Below are 19,339 nucleotides of genomic sequence, written 5' to 3' on the forward strand. Positions count from 1 at the left end.
GAAAAATAAATTGCTGAAGATGAGTCTTACCCATCGAATTGAGATTGGACTCAACGTCAGAAATGGATATTGTATATCATCTAAATATCATATATTACTAATAAAACAAAACTATATATTAATTCTTTAATGTTGTATCTTATGATATAAAAATAATTCTACAAGATTTACATATTAATTCTATGTAGATTCAAGCTCATGAATTATGATGAATCAGATGGAATCGAACAATATCCAGATCCAAATTCGGGTGAAGTTAACCCGAATTAGGTGAAAGGGAAACTGTTGGCAGCCCTAATAAGCTAAACCGTGGGTTTGAGTTTCATAATTTTTGGTTTTTGTAGTATGAGGTCTGATTAAAAGTGAAGGGTGAAGGGATTACATGTGGTGCACATGCATGTGGGAAGTGGGACCAACAACCATGTGACACGCCAGAAAACGATCTAATCAAGTGGGCCATACCTCCACAACCACAAGTCCACAGCCACTCGCTCATGAGTAACTCAACCAAACAAATAAAAAAGAAGGAAAAAATACTAATAAAAGGCCTCTATCTCCATGAATGAAATGGAAGCAGTGATTAGATTGATGTGTCGTGGCGATAGCGGTGGAGGCATTAGAAGAATGGTGACATCTCCACCAATGGTTTGGTGTAGGTCCCACCCTTGCCCTGCCCCAACATCTACCGTAAATTCCAAATAAAAGCAGCATAATAAAGTAGGCAAGGCAACTATTGCAACGGATCCGTGCTTTCATGTCATAAGTCGTAAGTCATAATTAAGCTACCAGTTTTCACTTTTCACGTCCATCACTCCTTTACTATTTTGATATAATAAGCGTACGTCCACCGTAAAAGTCCAAAACTACGCACAGTGCATCCTACGCACTACCCTAGGCTAATCTAATGGGGTCCCGACTCCTACGTGTAAAGCCACACACACAAAACAAACACCGTAGGCGCACCACGCACCAGCGCGCACAGTTGGACTCTCCGCGTATTAAATGCCGGCGACCACCATGTTTTTAGGTGCCTAGACTCTAGATTTTAGGTGCTTTATTAGTCTCGCTTTTTTCTCTTTTTTAACGTATTTATAAAAACTCCCGTCTGGCGTTCGGCGACTGCTGGAATCTACGTCGCCGGCCGTCTGAGGAATCTGACCCACACAAACCCGTTTCTCTGTTCCCCACCAGCAGTGAACAGCCCGTTTTCCTTTCGTGATGTGTACTTTTATATAATAAAACACAATTAAAGGATATCTAAACTTTGTGTTTTCTTTCTATGTTTATTTATTTATTTTTATTTGCAGTGGTAGGAAGAGTTGGGTCTGTTTTGCTGAAGCTTCAAAGGGCGAAATGGCAATCCGAGGAGATTTATAGGGATCTGGGTTTTGTTCTTCATGTTTGTCTTCGTTGAAATCTTCAGTAAGTTTTCGTGGTATTTTATTTCTTTTTTCTTTGTTGTCTTTATCTCCAGGTCAATATTTGTGTTCTGATCTTCCTTCCGTAGAAATTTGCAAAATTTTCGTTTTCAAAGTAATTTGGAAGCAGGAATTCATCCTCTTAGGGTTTTGGGTCTTTGATTTCTTTAGTTTCCGTGGTTTTTCTTTTTGTTTGGCCTCAAGGGGTTTTTGTGGACTTGTGCTTTTAAGATCCCGGTGAAATTAGGGTTTTTGGTTTTCAGTAATTTCAGTTTAATTTTTCTTTTGCTGTTGATGAACTTGGTGTTCGTAGTTTCTTGAAGCCCATGTGGAAATTATAGATATCCGGGTTCTGGGATCGAGAAGTCCTAGAAATGTTCCTCCAGTCTGTCTGATCTCACTACTTGGTAGACTGAAACTGAATTTCGCATCTTTGTTTTAGAATCTAAACCCTAGAAATGTGACGTTTATTCTGCAATTCACTTCGAACTTGACCCTAGAAGTCCTAAATTTAATGGATGTGGTCAATACAAATTTTCATTATCAGTTGTACGTTTACCCTTCCGTTTCCATCGCCGTTTTTGGGAAGTCGGGTTTCTAGGGTCAGGTTTCTGAGGCTATTCACCGCTCCTTAGAACTGGATTGAGGCTTCGGGTTTCTGCATGGAGTGCAACAAAGAAGAAGCTTTTAGAGCCAAGGAGACAGCAGAGAGGCGATTCGCTAAGAAAGATTTTGCAGGTGCCAAGAAATATGCAGTTAAGGCCCAAAAATTGTATCCAGAATTGGATGGCATCTCTCAAATGCTGGCCACATTTGACGTTTATGTTGCTTCGGAAATTCAAATCAATGGGGAAATTGATTTCTATGCAGTTCTTGGATTGAATTCATTTGCAGATGAAGATGCAATTAGGAAACAGTACAGGAAACTGGCGCTGATGCTTCACCCTGACAAGAATAAAACTGTAGGTGCTGATGGGGCATTCAAGCTTGTATCTGAAGCGTGGACTCTCTTATCAGACAGTGGTAAAAGATCCTCTTATGATCAAAGGAGAAACAAACCATCCTCGGCAAATGTTGTCAAGACAAACTCTGCTGCAGTTCAGAAGCCCATAGCTAATGGCTCCCGTAACTGTACTAAAACTTCATCTCATGACCAGCCCAAGCCTCAAACTTTCTGGACTGCTTGTAGTTCGTGCAAAGTACAATATGAGTATCTCCGCAAGTACCTAAACAACAAACTCTCCTGTAAAAACTGCCGGAGAACCTTTGTGGCTGTAGAAACAGGGAAAGCCCCCACCAATGGTTCTATCCCTTTCTGTTCTTGGTCATTTGCTCCAGAAAATTTGCATGGAAATCATGGGTTCGGTGGTATAACATATTTTCCAGCCAATACTATCTTTGTTACAGGAAGTGCAGTCCCGGGGTTTTATTCTGGATTTGGGTATGAATATCCACACATGACTTTCCAGTGGAGCCCATTCCCTGGTACCTCTGCTGGCACTATGACTGCTCACGGTTCAACCACACCATCTGCTGGTGTCACCCATCAGGTAAATAACACTGTAAAAAGAACAGGGGAGAAGATTAAGACCGCAGCAAGGGAGAAGGATCTCAAGAAGAATCTTATGAGTACTGCATCTACCAAAACACTTGCCAGCAATGCTGAACCTCCAACCTCCAAGGCTGAGAGACCTGAGAAGAAAAGGAAGGTTGATGAAAGCGCTTCTATAAATGGGTATAAAGAGAAAGTATCCAAAACTGAGACTTTAGATTCCAGAATGGCCAATAAAGAACGAAACGTTGGGCAGAATGCAAAGCCTTATGGCACAAGTGAAGCAGCAGTTAGATGCCACTCGGTTGCACAAGTAAATGGAAATGTCGGGTCCAATGCCAAACCACTCGGTGCAGGTGAGGCTCCTGTTAGGCGTTCAGGTGCACTGCCATTTGATGCTCGGCAGCTGTTAATTAACAAGGCAAGAACTGAGATTAGAAAGAAATTGGAAGAGATAAAGTTGGCAGCAGCAGCAGCAGTAGCAGCGGCAGCTACAGAGGAGAAGTCAAAGATTCAGAATCAGAAGTCCACGGTTCTACAAACAGGAGATGATTTGGGTGTTTCTGTTAATCAGTCAGTGTCAAATGGATTGGGATCAACCTCAATAACCGTCCCTGATTCTGACTTCCATGATTTTGACAAGGACAGATTAGAGGAATGCTTCAAGCCGAAACAAATATGGGCTATATACGATGAGGAAGATGGTATGCCTCGCTTGTACTGCCTGATCCGCCAGGTTATCTCTGTGAAACCATTCAAGGTTCAAATCAGTTACTTGAACTCTAAAAGTGACAGTGAGTTCGGCTTGGTAAACTGGGTTGATTCGGGCTTCACCAAATCCTGTGGAAATTTTAGGGCATGGAACACTGCTGTCATTGAGCAAGTGAACATTTTCTCACATGTTCTTTGTGGACAGAAAGCTGGTAGAGGAGGATGCATCCGAATTTTCCCCAAAAGAGGAGACATTTGGGCTGTGTATCGTAATTGGTCACCAGACTGGAACAGAACCACCCCGGACGAAGTGAGGCACCACTATGAGATGGTGGAGGTCCTTGATGATTACACGGAAGAGCTTGGAGTCTGTGTTAGTCCCCTTGTTAAGTTAGAAGGATTCAAGACGGTATACCAGAAGAATGTTGACAACAAAGCAATAAGATGGATTCCAAGGAGAGAGATGGTACGGTTTTCACACCAGGTACCATCGTGGTCACTAAGAGAAACTAGCAACTTGCCCGAAGGATGTTGGGATTTAGACCCAGCAGCAACTCCAGATGAGCTTCTTAATTCATGACGGAAAGAGAGAGAGAGAGCTAATAATCAACCCGATCCAGCAGAGAAGTCGTGACATCCGTAATTGTACCAAACTACCAATTGTAGCATTTCATCAGATAGCTGGGGATGTAAGTGTACAAAATATACACATTGCCGGTCGATTTTCAGAGAATAGAGAGCCAGGCGGATCAGAAGTTGGTCCACAACTTAAACCCCAGGTGATTTATTATTTTTATTGGGGTGCAAGTGTTATTTTTGCAAACCAGTCATATTGGGAATTCGGAATCTATTTGGCTTCTTGCTCAATGAAATGCTCTCCTTTCTTAACCGCAAATATAATGAAGTTATCGTATTTGTTCGGTCCAGGGATCTTTCTTACCAGACTCATCGTCGAGTCCGTTACCGTCAGTAAGATGAATTCCTCGAATCGTTGGACTTGGTTCGTTGCATGCCTATTCAATGGCCCTATTATATGGTTATTCAGCTGAAAGTCCATCCTGAATTTGCCCCTTGTACACTTTGTGCACATGGATCTCCAAGGAAGCATATCCACGCAACAAAATCGAAGCACAGGCCATAGTCACGACTCACGAGTTTCCTTGTGCTATAACGTGTGCTTGAAGCCTTGAACCAGCGTTAGAAAATGGAATTTTATACCGACCATTTATGTGTTCAAAGTTCAAACACATCTTATGCGTCTCAAACTAAGCTTTAACCATTCAAATCCTCGGACCAATTCTTTCCTTTGTACTTTTGCTGCAAATTGTTTCTAAGATTCCCCTCTTTTCAATATGGGGTGACCCAAATAATTTAATTGGTTGCTGCTGTAAATTCAAGTAGCAGTTAGGCCCTAATTGGATGAGTTATATTTAAGCTCTTTTGTATGAGCATAATTTGGTAGGGCTTCCAAGTGATGGTGGCTCAGTTGGTAAGTTCTTGTCTGGTTGGAGTGGGATCAAATCCACTGCCACCGGGATTTGGGGGTTATAGGTATGGGAGACGGTCTACTCTAACACCCCCCTTTGTGCAGCATAAAAAAGGTAGGGCTTGAACCAGTTAACCAGTTAGATTAATATCTGAGGGTCCGTATCCATTTGGTTTATATCCACAATCATCGGAATAGAAGTCCTTTGGAATTGAAATTGTCTATTCCCATAGTCTGTTTGGTTTAGACAAGAATAGGAATCGGAATTGAAATTGGAATCAGTAGGAATGAGATTTCATTCTCAAGAGAGGGGCAGGGACATTCATGATTGAACTTTGGATCGAATTCAACTTTGATGTTTTATGTAGTGTTTTCAAAACCGGACCGTACCGAATGGTTAGGCTGGAAAAACCGGGAACTGGTCACCTGACCAGTTCTGTTTCACCCCAAAATTGTTTTTTGGCTAAAATCATTGACTTGGTCAGCAAACCGTTGACCTAGGCGATTGAACCATCAACCCGGACAATGTTTTTTGGACTTTTTTTGTTTTTAAATTTTTAATGTCAGAGAGGGCCATTTGAGACCGGACGATTGGACCATTCAACCCGGGAACCAGTCCCCAGAATAGTTCCGTCTGGTCCAGTTTTAAAAACATTGGCTATATGTGATGAACAAAACGGAACAGAATCTAGTAAACATAAATATGTTAAACAAGCACTTGATAATTATTTTGACAACAATCAAAAAGGGGTTTTAATCTTTTTCAAGGGTGGGCTGAGGGTATTTTAAGGGCCAGATGTAAAAGAAAAAAAATTCAAATTCTCATTAAACGTGCTTACAATGTTGTGCTTACCTGATCCTAACTGGAATAAAACGGCCTGAAACTAATTTATACAATAAATATATGTGCAGATGAGCAGATCCGGAGTCCACGTTTGAGTCCTTGATCCTCCACCACATTTAGATGGGAGACAGGCGACCATCCAACTATTGAGCCATTGCCTCGTTGGCAATAAAAGCATATATACGAGTATACCGAATTGGGATGATGCCAGAGGATTGAAAAGCATTTCGCTCATCTTGGATGTACATACTTAGGCTTTTTGAGGGAGAACAAGGTCACGCTAGCCCTTTGTTTTGTTAAAAAAGGCCGAAATATGAAATTCCAGGACAGAAAAATAAAACTCGATAGGACTGGGGTTGATCCAATTATGAATTGATAGCATTTGGATCACCTCAATTGGGTCGAATTCAAACGCAGCTACTTTTTTGGGGATAAGGGAAAACAGTCAAACAGATACCATTTACATCTCTAAAATTTGCATTAGCCATGCGGGTTAATCATATAGAGAAACTTAAAAAAGAAAAAGAAAAAGAAAAAGACGAAAAGTGTCAAGACCAACAACAAATAGTACATAGCTACCATCGCTCAAGAAGCAATTCACCTTCATATCAACTTTCTCTGCCTTTATTAGGCCCCTATTTGAAATTTAAATTTTGTTATCCCCACCTCAATGGAGTGTAGATCCTTGAAGCAATTCTACTCATTAACGCACTATACATTGAGTAGATACATAAGATCTATAGATGAAAACAATAATGTTAATAGACACAGCCCCTCTCATTAATACCTCTAAAACAAAACAAAATAAGAAAAATAATAGAACAAGAAAATTATTTGATTACAGGTATGAACATGATTAAGTAAAGAAACAAAGTGTCTGGAGATCCAGCATTTATAGCAATTCCCTCTCGCCCCCCTTCTCAAAATTGGATGTCAAACCACTTTGCCATGTAATGCAAAAGTATCAATACACCAACAAGGTTATCCATTGTCGCACCAGATAGCAAGAATGACACATCCTACCAGAAGTGAACCCGAGCAGAGATGGCAAAGCAGCAGAGTTGTTCATTTGGACAGGAATTGGGGGCACCAAAAGAATTCTCACCAGTGGTACATTTGAGCAGTACACAGAATTGCTCACCAGTTATGAAGTTGAGAAGCAATACTTTTCACAATGGGGTGGTATGTTGTATGCATATACCGCTTAGCCTTCTCAGAGCCAGGCTGGTCTAACCACTCGTCATACAAGCCCTTTACTAAAGGATTCTCAAAAGGATCAGCTACCAAAATCTGTGAAACAAAATAGGTATCTAAGTGCATTATAAGATGATATCTACGGGGGCAAGTGATCACAATACATGTGAAAAATTTATACGAGGTCTGTTTGGATGAAATGGAAACTTTCTTCTAGAACTAGGAAATCTTAGAAAAATAGAACTGTAAGTTCACATTCTATTGGCAAGGATACTAAGAAATAAAGCAAGGAGGGCAATTAATCAGTTTGCCAGGTCTCCACTATTATCATGATGCTGAGATTATCAGTAAAATATATATCATGTCAGGCAGTGAACCTGATTTCCATCAGCCTCAATCATACAAAACTTAAGTCTGTTCATTCTATTTATTCCCTTTTGTAAACCAATCCAAAGAAGTTCATCAGGGGGTCTCATGAAGTAATAGTTACGGGGCATTAGCAGGTCTCTCAGTTTAGGAAGCCTACAGCCTTGTAGGGACTTTAAAATTGTGGACAAGTCCTATAAGAGTTTCTCTGTGTAAACTGTAATGAAAGGGGTATATTCTTTATAGCTCAACAAAAGGATAATTATGGGATGGTAGCATCTGGTATTTTGAATATTTACGTTTTCTGGTTGGGGCCTGACATCAGCCTCGGAATTTTATAGCTCCATGAAACTTGGCCACAAATAGGATAACAACAATCTTTTAAATTACTCCAAAGCATCTTCACTGTTACTGTTCCTCGTGATAAGATAGGATGATGCAAAATGACAACTAGCACTTGCTAAAAGAAATGGTCGACAAGTGTGAATTTCAAGCAGACTTACATCTTCCATGTATTTAGTTTCTAACGATTGAATCAAAACCTTAACAGACTGTCCAGGCTTTGATTTAATTTGACCTCCACCATTCAAACAACCTGTTGAAGAAAACATGACAGTTAGACCTTTTCACAAGCTTCTGCTTCAATCCGGATAGACGATATTCTCAATGAACACACCTGAAGGACATGCCATAACCTCCAAAAATTGATAATTGCATTTCCCAAATTTGATTTGTCTAACAATATTCTGAAGGTTCCGGAAGCCATAACAAAGTGCAAATCTCAAAACAGTTTGCCCCTCTACCTGCATAAGTAGCAGTTTGAATGTGTGAGTACCACAATATTATAAATATTATTTTGATTTTTATGCAATACTCTAAAAATTGCTAATCTACAATATGAAACTATGATTCCTATTGTTCACTATGAGCACAATATGTTAGGTCCTTGAAGAGATAAAGGCACAATACAATCTGAAAACATAATCAGAAGATCATCAAATTCCAGCATGGTCCATAAATGGGGCTTGACCCCTTTCTGTGTGTGCACACATACAGGTTCGCTTATATTTCTTAGAACTGTAAGAATAGAAAAAGTGCCTTACTTCTAGAGTCACTTCCCGGAAATCAGAATTCCGTAATGTTTTGAAGTCAAGAGGACCTTTTATCTCTTTTCCAAAGAGTGTCTTGGCTGCATGGCGGAAAATTGTTTCTGCATAACCTCCAGAGCTTCCAAGGACCCCATAAAGATGTCCTTCTTCATCAACATTTGTCAGCCTACAGGTATAATGTAGTGTCAAAATATATATCAGACAAAAGATAAACATGATTAAGACAGGATAAACGAGTGCCTTACAGTCTATCTAGAGGAGACTCTTCCAAAACCTTGAAATTTGTGGATTTTAACTGCAGCAGTCCCCAATAAAAGGTCAATGTTGCATAAAAAATTCCCCTTGAGACAATCTTTTTTAGATGCACAAAACAGGTACAAATGATTATAGGATTCTTAGTTTCTCAAAATACAACATAGTGATTGCAATGTTAGTGTAACACTAAATATGTTGATAAATGATTCTTTCCCTTCTAGTTAAGTAGTTTCTTTTCAAATACCCATATCATGGGATTTGAAAAATTGTTAAGTTTACAAAGTTTGTAATGCTAAAATTGTTAGATATACAACTTATTTGTTTCTTTTATTGGGAAGCATAAATAATAAAATATACTTTACACGAACAACATAAGATAATCTCATTGCAACATACAGATAACTTGTACACTAGTACTATCCACAGATTCAGTGACAGTATCAGTACTATATCATTTTGACTGAGCTTAGATGTTAGGCATAAAGTTCAAGTGCTGGTAAGACAGACAACAAATGTAAAGTTACCTCTATCAATTCCAAGACCTCTCCAGATGTCAAGACTGAATCTACCTCTGTAATCCTTATAACCTTGTCATCACCAGTTTCTCCTTGAAGTTCCACTGAAAACACAAAATCATCCCTAGCAGCTTCAAGCTTCTTATCATAACAGGGCATCACAGCCACATGGTAGACATTGTCAGGCCTATGAAATATTCAAAAATCAATATATAGAATAAGAATAAACCAACTTATTCTATGGCTATATATCATTGCTATGTTTTTCCTTATAAGAAAGAAGTATTGGTCCAGGTTTAGACAACCACAAAAGTTCAGGGGAAATAATAACGAACTGAAAGCTTAGATAGAATATATACCTGCCTTCAATTCTAAGGATTAAAGGAATTATGCCAAGACTTATGTGAACATATCCATATTGTTAGAGAATATCAACCTATTCAAGGACCTCACCTAACAGCTTAAGCTTTTAGGAATGGTTCTTTGAGATGGTATCAGAGCCACTTTGACCAAGTGGTCTAGTGTTCGATCCTCATTACCCTCATTATAATTAATTAAGTTTCAGCACAAGGTGTGGGTGGGCCTGTGCTTGTTCACACTTCAAGGCCAATGGGCTTTCATATAAGGGAGCATGTAAGAGAATATCAACCTATTCAAGGACCTCACCTAACAGCTTAAGCTTTTAGGTTGAATGGTTCTTTGAGACATATTCTCAAAATATACTGCATGTAATGAGTTTCAACTTGCTTTTGGTGAACTAAATCATTCAAGAAAAGGAATATCGATAAACCAAAGTATTCATGACAAGGAAAACAAGATTAATTATTTCAAAGGGTTTGGTTAAATTGAGTCAAGTATTTAAGCGATCTTAAATATATTCACAATCAAAGAAAATTATGGGCATCTACAAATCCTTAGAAATTGAAAGTAAACACATCCTACCAAAACACAGAAGAGTCATGAACAGTTCAAAGCATGTCACTGGAATAGGATTGTCGTTACTTTCAGCATGCTCCCATCTTTCCCTAAGGACAATATCCCTAATTCCATTGAAAAAAAAATTGCTACATAATATTTCTTCTTTAGATAAATGAAGTTCATTCTTCAATATCAGGTGAAATTATTTTCTGAGGTGATAGTGTGCAATAACTGGGCAATACCAAGAATATGGAATTCTTACCTTGTAGCATCATATTACTACTCTATTACTATTCTCAAACATAGAGCACTGTATTTAACAACATAAGTATTACCAAAGAAAAAAATTACAAATATTGTAATGGAGAATGAAGATCAAAGCCAAGTGCTTGGAAGACAATCTTGCTAAACAAGGGATTCAGAGACAGAATCTGTACTGAGCACAATTGTAATTTTTTGGGGGCCTGTCCTATCCTAGATTGCTTTTATACACAACTTCTTGTAAACTCCTTTATAATTTCTTTAATAAAACTCTTTTCTCTGTGTTGCTCATAAAACAAAAAGAATGAAGATCAAAGCCACAGGCAGTATTGCATGGATGCCCTAGCTTTGGAGGGGCTTGTGAGTCAACATGGTTCCAGCCAACTCATATCTGACTCTCCAAAGCAAGGCTCAAAATATTGATACACCTGATACACATGAACTTGCATACCGAATGTTTCGATATCACATAACATTTTAGGTTTTTTTTTTCAAAATTGGTCAGAAGATCAGTCTTTGGCCTGCCTACCCCCTAATAGTGATCAAAACCCCAAAAGCCTTTATTCTGTGTATTGGGGGCTTGGTGATACAATACGATACACCCATATCATATCAAATTTTTGAACCTTGCTCAAAGGTTCATGTTTGATTCTGCTACAGTATGAATTGGGGGGATTTGCCAAAATGCCCACTTTGTCAACTCTCCAAAATTACTAATCCCCACTCTAAGTGCTTTCATGAAAATGTATATGTGTGTGAACATGATTTTTTTTTTAATCCTTAGTATCCCATGTCCCAACGTTACTAAATGTTAACATTTTTAGCTTGTCTTTTTCTATGAAGTATCAAAAAAGAAAAAAAAAAGGTGTTATAGGTGTTATAACCTAGAATCCAGGACAAGCAGCCCATGCGCAGCAAGCCACAGTTCAGCATGCCCAATCACAAGGCCCAGTTTGAGCCACAGAGAGTGAAGGGTACAAACCACCAATCAAATATGTCTACTCTAGGAAGGTCACGTCACCTGCAAGTTAGTTACAAGTTATCATGCACCGGGAGTGATTTATACCAATGTAAGAAGAGTATAAATAGCACCACCACCTGCAACTTCTACCAGATCCATGGCAGCTGAGTTGAGAGTGGATCAGCTCGAGGTCGATCTCCATGAGGTGATCATCGATCTTAAGGATATCAAGGTGTTATTGGTGATGGCTTCCAGGTTTGAGGAGATGATGACATCGAATAAGAAGAATGGTGAGCAGGAAGCTTCCAGTGATGGTAGTGCGAGGAGAGTTGGTTGGCCAGGTGTGCAAATGATTAAACTAGAGTTCCTGGTGTTCTCAAGTGAGGACCCTACTCCTTGGCTTTATAGAGTAGAATGCTACTTTGGTGATTCCATGAAATACCAGCTGTGCAAATGTTACCCATGGCTTCGCTGCATCTAGATGGGGAAGCTAGCATGCGGTACCAATGGTACCACAAATTCCACATACAATTAACTTGGCTTGACTTCATGGAATCCCTCTGTGTCCGATTTGCTCCCTTTGGCTATCAGGACTTCAATGGAGCCTTAGCCAAATTCAAACAGATCAGGACAGCCAAAGAATACCAAGTGGAATTTGAAAAACTGGCAAACTGGGTGCATGGTTGGCTAGAAAAAGTCTCTTGTAGGATGCTTTGTGGAAGGATTAAGAGAAGACATAAGGGTGGAGGTCAAGGCCATTCAACTGACCTCCTTTATCTCGACTGTGGGTCTTGCAAAGTTGCAGGAGGAGAGACTAAACAGTCTGAAAAAGATTTCCAGGCCCATGGTTATTCTCAAGAGCCCACCTAATCGAGTCGAGCCCATCCATAATAAGACTCCGAGACCTGGGCCCCCTACTTTACCATATAAGCAGCTGACATGGAAAGAAATGGAAGCCTGTAGGGACAAGGGCTTTGTTATAATTGTTATGAGGGATTTGTCTCGGCCCACCATTGCAAGGCTCAACAAATTTACTTAGTGGATGACGTGGAAGATGAGTTGTCTAAAACTGCTAATATCAAGGGAGAGGATAAATCTGATGAGAACCCAAGGGCCAACTACTACGCCATATCCTTGCAGGTGTTTGTTGGGATGGAATCTCCTCAAACCATGAGGGTCACGGGCCAACTACTGGGCCAAAGGGTATCAATTTTAATTGACAGTGACACTCAACTTCACCACTTTGCTTACTAGACAATTGGGCCTGGGATTTTAACCCTTTGACCCTTCTAAATCCATTCCTGGTTAACCTACACCCAGTGGTTGCAGCAGTTACGCCCAGTGCTTTGTGACTGGACTAAATTAACTAAGGACTTTAAGGTAGATAGACACAAGGTTTGACTTATTGGTTTCAGACCTCAGAAGCCCAAGAGTGGGTCACCTGAATCTCTAATAAAGGCCTGTAAATACATGGGTAACCCATCTTTCATGTACCTGGGGCCTGGGCTCATTGACAGTAGGGCCAAACTTATCCTCCAACCTGGATGCTCCAGAAACTGAAGAGAATCAAGCCCAATTACACCAACTACTGCCAGCCTATTCAGATGTTTTTTAGGAGCCTACCTCTCTTCGCCTGGACCCATGACCATCACATAGAACTCCAATTGGGGACCCCACTAGCAAATGTTAGACCCTACTGGTATCCCCACTACCAAAGAGAAGAAATTGAAAAAGAGGGTGCAAGAACTGTTTGACAGAGGCTTTATTAGGCCTAACAATAGTCATCCCCCGTCCTCTTAGTAAAGAAAAAGGATGAGTCACAGATTTTGTGTTGATTGCTAGCATTAAATCAAAGCCATAGTCAAAGACCGGTTCCCCCACTCCACTCATAGAGGAACTATTTGATAATTGGGCTAATCAATCTATTTCTCCAAGTTAGATTTGAGGTCCAAGCATCATATTCGGGTGCACCCAGGAGACATTAACAAAACAGCCTTTTAGGCGACTGATGGACATTATGAATGTGTTTAAACCCTTTCTGCAATAGTTTATTTTGGTTTTCTTTGATGATATTTTAGTCTACAACCCTACTTGGGCCCCTCACATGCAGCATTTGGCAAGCACTCTAGAGACCTTGAGACAACATCAGCTCTTTGCCAAGTTGTCAAAGTGTTCATTTGGGCAAACACAAGTGCAATATCTCAAGTATATCATTTCAGGGGATAAGGTTCAAACCGATCCTGAGAAGGTGAGGTGCATGGTGAATTGGGCTTGACCCACAACCCAAAAGGCCCATAGAGGCTTCTTGGGCTTAATCGGGTATTGCCATTGATTTATTAAAGGTTGCAAAGAGTTAGCTTCCCTGTTGACCCAATTGCTTAAGAATGAATCCCTTGAATGGAGTGAAAAAGAAGAGTAGGCCTCCCACATTGGCATTACCTGGTTTTACTAAAGAATTCATTGTGGAAACCGACGCTTCCGACTGAGGATTGGTGCAATCCTCATGCAATAAGGCCAACCCTTATCTTACTTTAGTAAAGCCTTCACCAAGCAGCTAAGCAGTATCAAGCACTTGTTGGATCAAAGGATACTAAGCAGTCTAAGCCCAGAACAACAAAAATGGGTTGTCAAGCTACTAGGCTATGACTTCAAGATCGAGTACAAACCAGGCTCTTCAAATGCGGTGGCTAATGCATTATCACATGCAGAGGAAATTTGCGCTATAGGCTTGTCCAAGCTACAGTACCCCCCACTACATCGCTTGAAGGCTGAGGCCCAATAGGGCCTGGATTTGGCCCACATTAAGGAGCAATATTTGATCAGCCCAACCCTGTGCCCAGCATACTTAGTAGTTGGGCTGGATTTATTTCAATAAGGGTGGTAGCAGCTAAGTCAGCCCATCACCAGGACCTACTCCAGTTATTCCATGATCCAGCTATTGGGGGCCACTCTGGGGCCCTACACGCATAAAGAAAGCTGACCCAACACTACAAGTGGAAAGGAATGAAAAGGATGGTCTATGATTATGTTCAACACTTCCAGGTATGTCAACAATATTAGTAAACAGAGCCCAGCTTGGCTCTTACAACCACTGCCCATCCCTGAGAAGGTTTGGGATGATATTTGATGTAGAGGCTACAACACTTAATTATGAAGAAACATATGACAAACCTAGAAGGAACAAGAAATTGAAGAACTCTCGTGCTTGAATTTAGCTATTTTCTTGTTTTAGTTTTGATGATTTCCTAGGTCGTTTCTCAGGTAATTAATGATTTCTAGTGGATTATTATTGTTAGGAAGAGTCTTACAGGGTATATAGCTATTAGATTAGTTTATTTTTGGGTTTTCCTTACTATTTTGGGACAGGGGTATTTTTGTAATTTCAGGGTTTTATTGGCTGCCGACCCTAATAGAACCCCTATATAAGAACATTATTAGCTGCTGTTCAAAGAAGAAAAAGGAGGATATTCAATTACCTCAAGCTTAAGAAAGCTGTTTTTTTCTTTCTTCACTCTATTTTCTTTCTTTCTCTTGAATTCCTCAAACAGTTTGGGTGATTTTTTTCTGTAAAAATCACAAGAACAGATCTGCTAGACATGTTCTCCTGCATTAGGTGGTATCAAAGCCTGAGTTTTCTCTCAAACGTGGCCCACAACAGTGCTTCCAGTGATGGATCTGAGATTCTCTCAGTCATCAAAGAGTTACAACATCAACAAGCTGCATCCTTTCAAGGTTTAGAAGCTGCTATTAGGCAGTTGGTTGAAGCAACCACTAGGACTAATCTTCAACCACCTGGTACAGCCCCAACCCAATAAGAAACTAGTTGCCTTATGTACTAGCAAGAAGAGTTGATCTAGGGATCAGTTTCAGCCACAGGCAAGGTTCAAAACATTGATACACCTCTGTGTATCAGCAGAGGTGTATCGGTACTTTGACTGATACACATTTTTTTAGTTTTGAATATATATATATATATATGTATTATTGTTTTTATCAATAGCAGAAAATTCATTAATTGATTAAAGAAAATAATACAACAGAGGGGAGCTAAAGTATCTTAACTCCCCACAACTGTCAATGTATACCCAAAATACAAAATCAGTTGTTATAACTGGGCCCAAAAAACAGAATTCCTATTCACCCCTTGCCTAGCTAAGCCATCTGCAAATGAATTTGCACTTTCTCTTTACTCATGTGCATTGAACTTCAATGTCTAGTGTTTCAATGTCTACCTAAGCCATCTCCATTTAAATTTCCTCTTTTCGTTTCTGTAGTTCCAGAGCCTAGTGTTGTCTTCTTTTAACCAGCTCACTACAGTCTCTGAGTCACTTTCTATGATCAGCTTGTTTAAATGTAAACCTTTCGCCCTTTGGACCCCTTCCAGAGTGCTAATATCTCAGCTCTCAGTGAGTCTCCCGCTCCAATTGGACCAGAGAACAAGGCTAACACATTCCCTTGTTCATCCCTTATAACTCCCCCTATTCCAGAAGGCCTTGGATTACCCATGCTGCTGCCATCAAAATTCAGCTTGGTAAAACCAAGAGGTGGGGGATCCAGTAAGAGCTTGAGACCTTCCTGGCTGAAGCCAAATTTGTAAAAACACCTGTAAAGAGGTGTATCAAGGCTCAGAGATACAATACCATATGCCCCATATCAGGCGTAAATGTGTCGGTATTTTGAACCTTGGCTGCAAGTGGTGGTCCAGCCCCAAGAACAACCACGTTTCCAAGCCCTAGCAACAGCCTTTGATTTTAGTGACGAAGAGGAAGATTTTGAAGATGAAAATCAGGGTATGGGAAGGCCAATTGATGCTAGACAGCCAGCTAGAAGAAGGAACAAATGGTGATAGGGATTAGAAGATGAAGATTGAGTTGCCAACTTTCAATAACCAGTTGTATATTGAAGATTTCCTAGATTGGATTTGTGAGGTGGAGAAAGTCTTTGATTTTTCTGAGACAACAGAAAATAAAAAGGTGAAATTGGTCTCTTATAAGCTGAAAAAGGGAGGAGCTTCTGCTTGGTGGGATCAAGTTCAGATGGAGAAAGTTAGAGCTGGAAAACAAACTAATAGGACATGGCCAAGAATGAAGCAGTTACTTCAGGCTCAATTCCTTCCACGTAATTATTACCAATACTTATTCCAACAATACCAACGTTGTGTGCAAGGTACACATGGGGCTAGAGAGTATGCATCTGAATTTTTTAGGCTTTAAGTTCATAATGAGTTGGCTGAAACTCCATCACAAAGGACTGCTCGGTTTATTGAGGATCTGAAACCAATCATACAAGAAAGAGTTGCAGCCCAAGATGTGTGGAATTTAAATGAGGCTATTCCTTTAGCTGTAAAGGCTGAAAGACATCTTGAACAATACCCAATTAGACACCAAACTTTGGGAAGGCACTACTTGGGTGAGACATCTAGATTCTAGGGTTGAGACTATTGTTGAGAAAGGGAAAGAGGGTTAGGGAGAACCAACACTCTCTCTTGATTTCTAGGTTGATTACTTGCTGGGCAAGTTGATTTTGTTGTTTCCGAGGCTGAATTAGTTTCCCTCTAGGATGGTTCTTTTGTTGGAAAGTATTATGGAATGGGGCAGTGGGCATTCCGGTCTTACTTACACCAAAGAAGGATGGGAGTAGCAAGATGTGTGTGGACAGTAGGGACATCAATAAAATAATTGTTTGATATCAGTTTCCAATCCCTAGGCTGGATGATGTTAGACATGCTTCATGGGGCAGCAATGTTTTCTAAGATTCATTTGAAGAGTGGTTATCATCAAATCAGAATCCGGCCCTAGAGATGAATGGAAAACGGATTTCAATACAAAAGAAGGACTGTATGAGTGGAAAGTTATGCCTTTTGGACTTTCCAATGCCCCTAGTACATTCATGAGGTTGATGAAACATGTTTTGAAGCCACTGATTGGCAAGTGTATGGTAGTATATTTTGATGATATCCTAGTGTATAGCAAGGACAAGGAAGAACACCTACAACATTTGCAAGAAGTTTTTTGGCGTTCTCCACCAAAATCAGATTTATGCCAACCTTAAGAAGTGCAGTTTTATGACCAAACAGCTTGTGTTTCTTGGGTACGTGGTCAGTGATTCAGACATTATGGTTATGAGGAAAAGGTTAAGGCTATTAGAGACTGGCCTACACCTAAAAATGTACATGAGGTATGCTCTTTCCATGGTTTGGTTACTTTCTATAGATGATTTGTACAACATTTCAGCAGTATTGTCAGTCCTATTACTGATTGCTTAAAAAAGGGACAGTTACAACAGACATCGGAGGCAGAAAAGGCATTCCAATTGATAAAGGAGAAGCTAACCAAAGCTCCTGTACTTGCTTTGCCCAACTTTGATAAGTTATTTGAAGTGGAATGTGACGCTTCAACGACAGGTATAGGTGCTATACTATCTCAAGAGAACTGACATGTGGCTTTCTATAGTGAAAAGTTTAATGAAGTAAAAGGAAATCATCTACCTATGAGCAAGAGCTATATGCAGTAGTGTAGGCTTTGAAGCATTGGAAGCATTAGTTGGTCCAAAGGGAGTTTGTTTTATATACTGATCATCAAGCTTTGAAGTATATTAATAACACGAACACTACTAACCATATGCTGCTAGATGGATAGCCTTCTTACAAGAGTTTACTTTACTCTCAAGCATAAATCAGGGGAACAGAATAAAGTAGTTACAAGTTATCATGCACCAGGAGTGATTTACACCTATGTAAGAAGAGTATAAATAGTAGCTATCAAGGAGAGTTCGGCATAGCAGATTAACCCCAGTTCTTCTTTCCCTTCTTCCTTTAAACCTTCAGTTCACTCATCTCAGGTTGCATCAAAAGGCAACTGAAGTTTTATTGCCTCTTTATCTTCTATTTTATTAATGAATCTGTGTGCACATATTTAATGGCTTACTGTAGCAATGAAATTCTAATTCTTTTTGCATCTTAGGTCTAAACCAAAGAAATGAACTTTCTTATTGTAGTTTATTTTGGATATATATATATATATGATTGAAAAATTTTATTAATCACAAACTGTTAAGAGTTACAAACAACCCAAGGAGAGGCATGAGGTGCAACCCCTCTAGGAAATCACAAACATCTTTTCAAAACTCAATTAAAACAAGTCACAAAGTAGCCTAAAAAAGACAATCCTGAGAAGCCCCTTGTTTAGCTAATGAATCAGCTACAGCATTTGCCGATCTGCCCACCCACTGAACACTAACTCTCATGTTGCTAGTTAGCCATTTCACTTTCTTGAACGGATCTCTACAGCATTAGCCATTTCACTTTATTTTGGATATATATTAACAAAAAAGAATGAAACTAGGCTATGTTTACATGCATTGGCTTAAGAATCCCCTAATGTCCAGTTTCCATTTTCATCCAGCACTATCCCTATTTATTTTCTCTTGAAATTTTTTATTTACCTTAAAGCTAAGGATCAAATTTGGATATCAGTGAGTATCAATATACTGATACTTCTTTTTTATTTTTTATTTTATCAGCCTGAGTGGGATGTCTTCTATCATACTAAACTTTCAAAACTCACAAACATTGTGTATATTGGTGTATCCACAATCTTGGATAGGGATATGATATGGGTTGTATCATATCGATATTTTGATCCTTGCTTACCTATTTGAAGCCCTACCAAGGGACTTTTAGTGTTATTAAGAAATTTTCTTTATTCTTTCAAGTATAAGTGACATCAATAAAATTATAAAAAATAAAAC

At 39.5% G+C, this 19,339-nt stretch overlaps 2 protein-coding genes across 4 annotated transcripts in view; one reads left to right on the forward strand and one right to left on the reverse strand.

The window, feature by feature from the left end:
* The first annotated feature begins 1,035 nt into the window (after nt 1-1,035).
* LOC104594222 (uncharacterized) lies at nt 1,036-5,038 on the forward strand. Its single transcript, XM_010254427.3, has 2 exons — nt 1,036-4,460; nt 4,609-5,038. Exon 1 carries the CDS (start codon nt 2,081-2,083, stop codon nt 4,259-4,261), a length of 2,181 nt encoding a protein of 726 aa, XP_010252729.1. The 5' UTR covers nt 1,036-2,080; the 3' UTR covers nt 4,262-4,460; nt 4,609-5,038.
* Nucleotides 5,039-6,613: 1,575 nt separating this feature from the next.
* The window catches only part of NAR1 (ferredoxin hydrogenase), a 29,399-nt gene continuing 16,673 nt past the window's right edge, over nt 6,614-19,339 (reverse strand). For all 3 annotated transcript variants that reach the window (XM_010254424.2, XM_010254423.2, XM_010254426.2), the window contains 6 exons: nt 9,460-9,637; nt 8,926-8,975; nt 8,675-8,846; nt 8,248-8,374; nt 8,075-8,166; nt 6,614-7,301 (listed from right to left, as the gene is read on the reverse strand). In XM_010254424.2, coding sequence (XP_010252726.1) covers nt 7,149-7,301; nt 8,075-8,166; nt 8,248-8,374; nt 8,675-8,846; nt 8,926-8,975; nt 9,460-9,637 — 772 coding nt within the window. In that variant the 3' untranslated portion in view covers nt 6,614-7,148. The remainder of the gene's footprint in view (nt 7,302-8,074; nt 8,167-8,247; nt 8,375-8,674; nt 8,847-8,925; nt 8,976-9,459; nt 9,638-19,339) is intronic.

The sequence above is a fragment of the Nelumbo nucifera genome, chromosome 1 (assembly GCF_055504915.1).
Source record: "Nelumbo nucifera cultivar China Antique chromosome 1, China Antique-T2T, whole genome shotgun sequence".
In the NCBI taxonomy this organism is placed as follows: domain Eukaryota; kingdom Viridiplantae; phylum Streptophyta; class Magnoliopsida; order Proteales; family Nelumbonaceae; genus Nelumbo; species Nelumbo nucifera.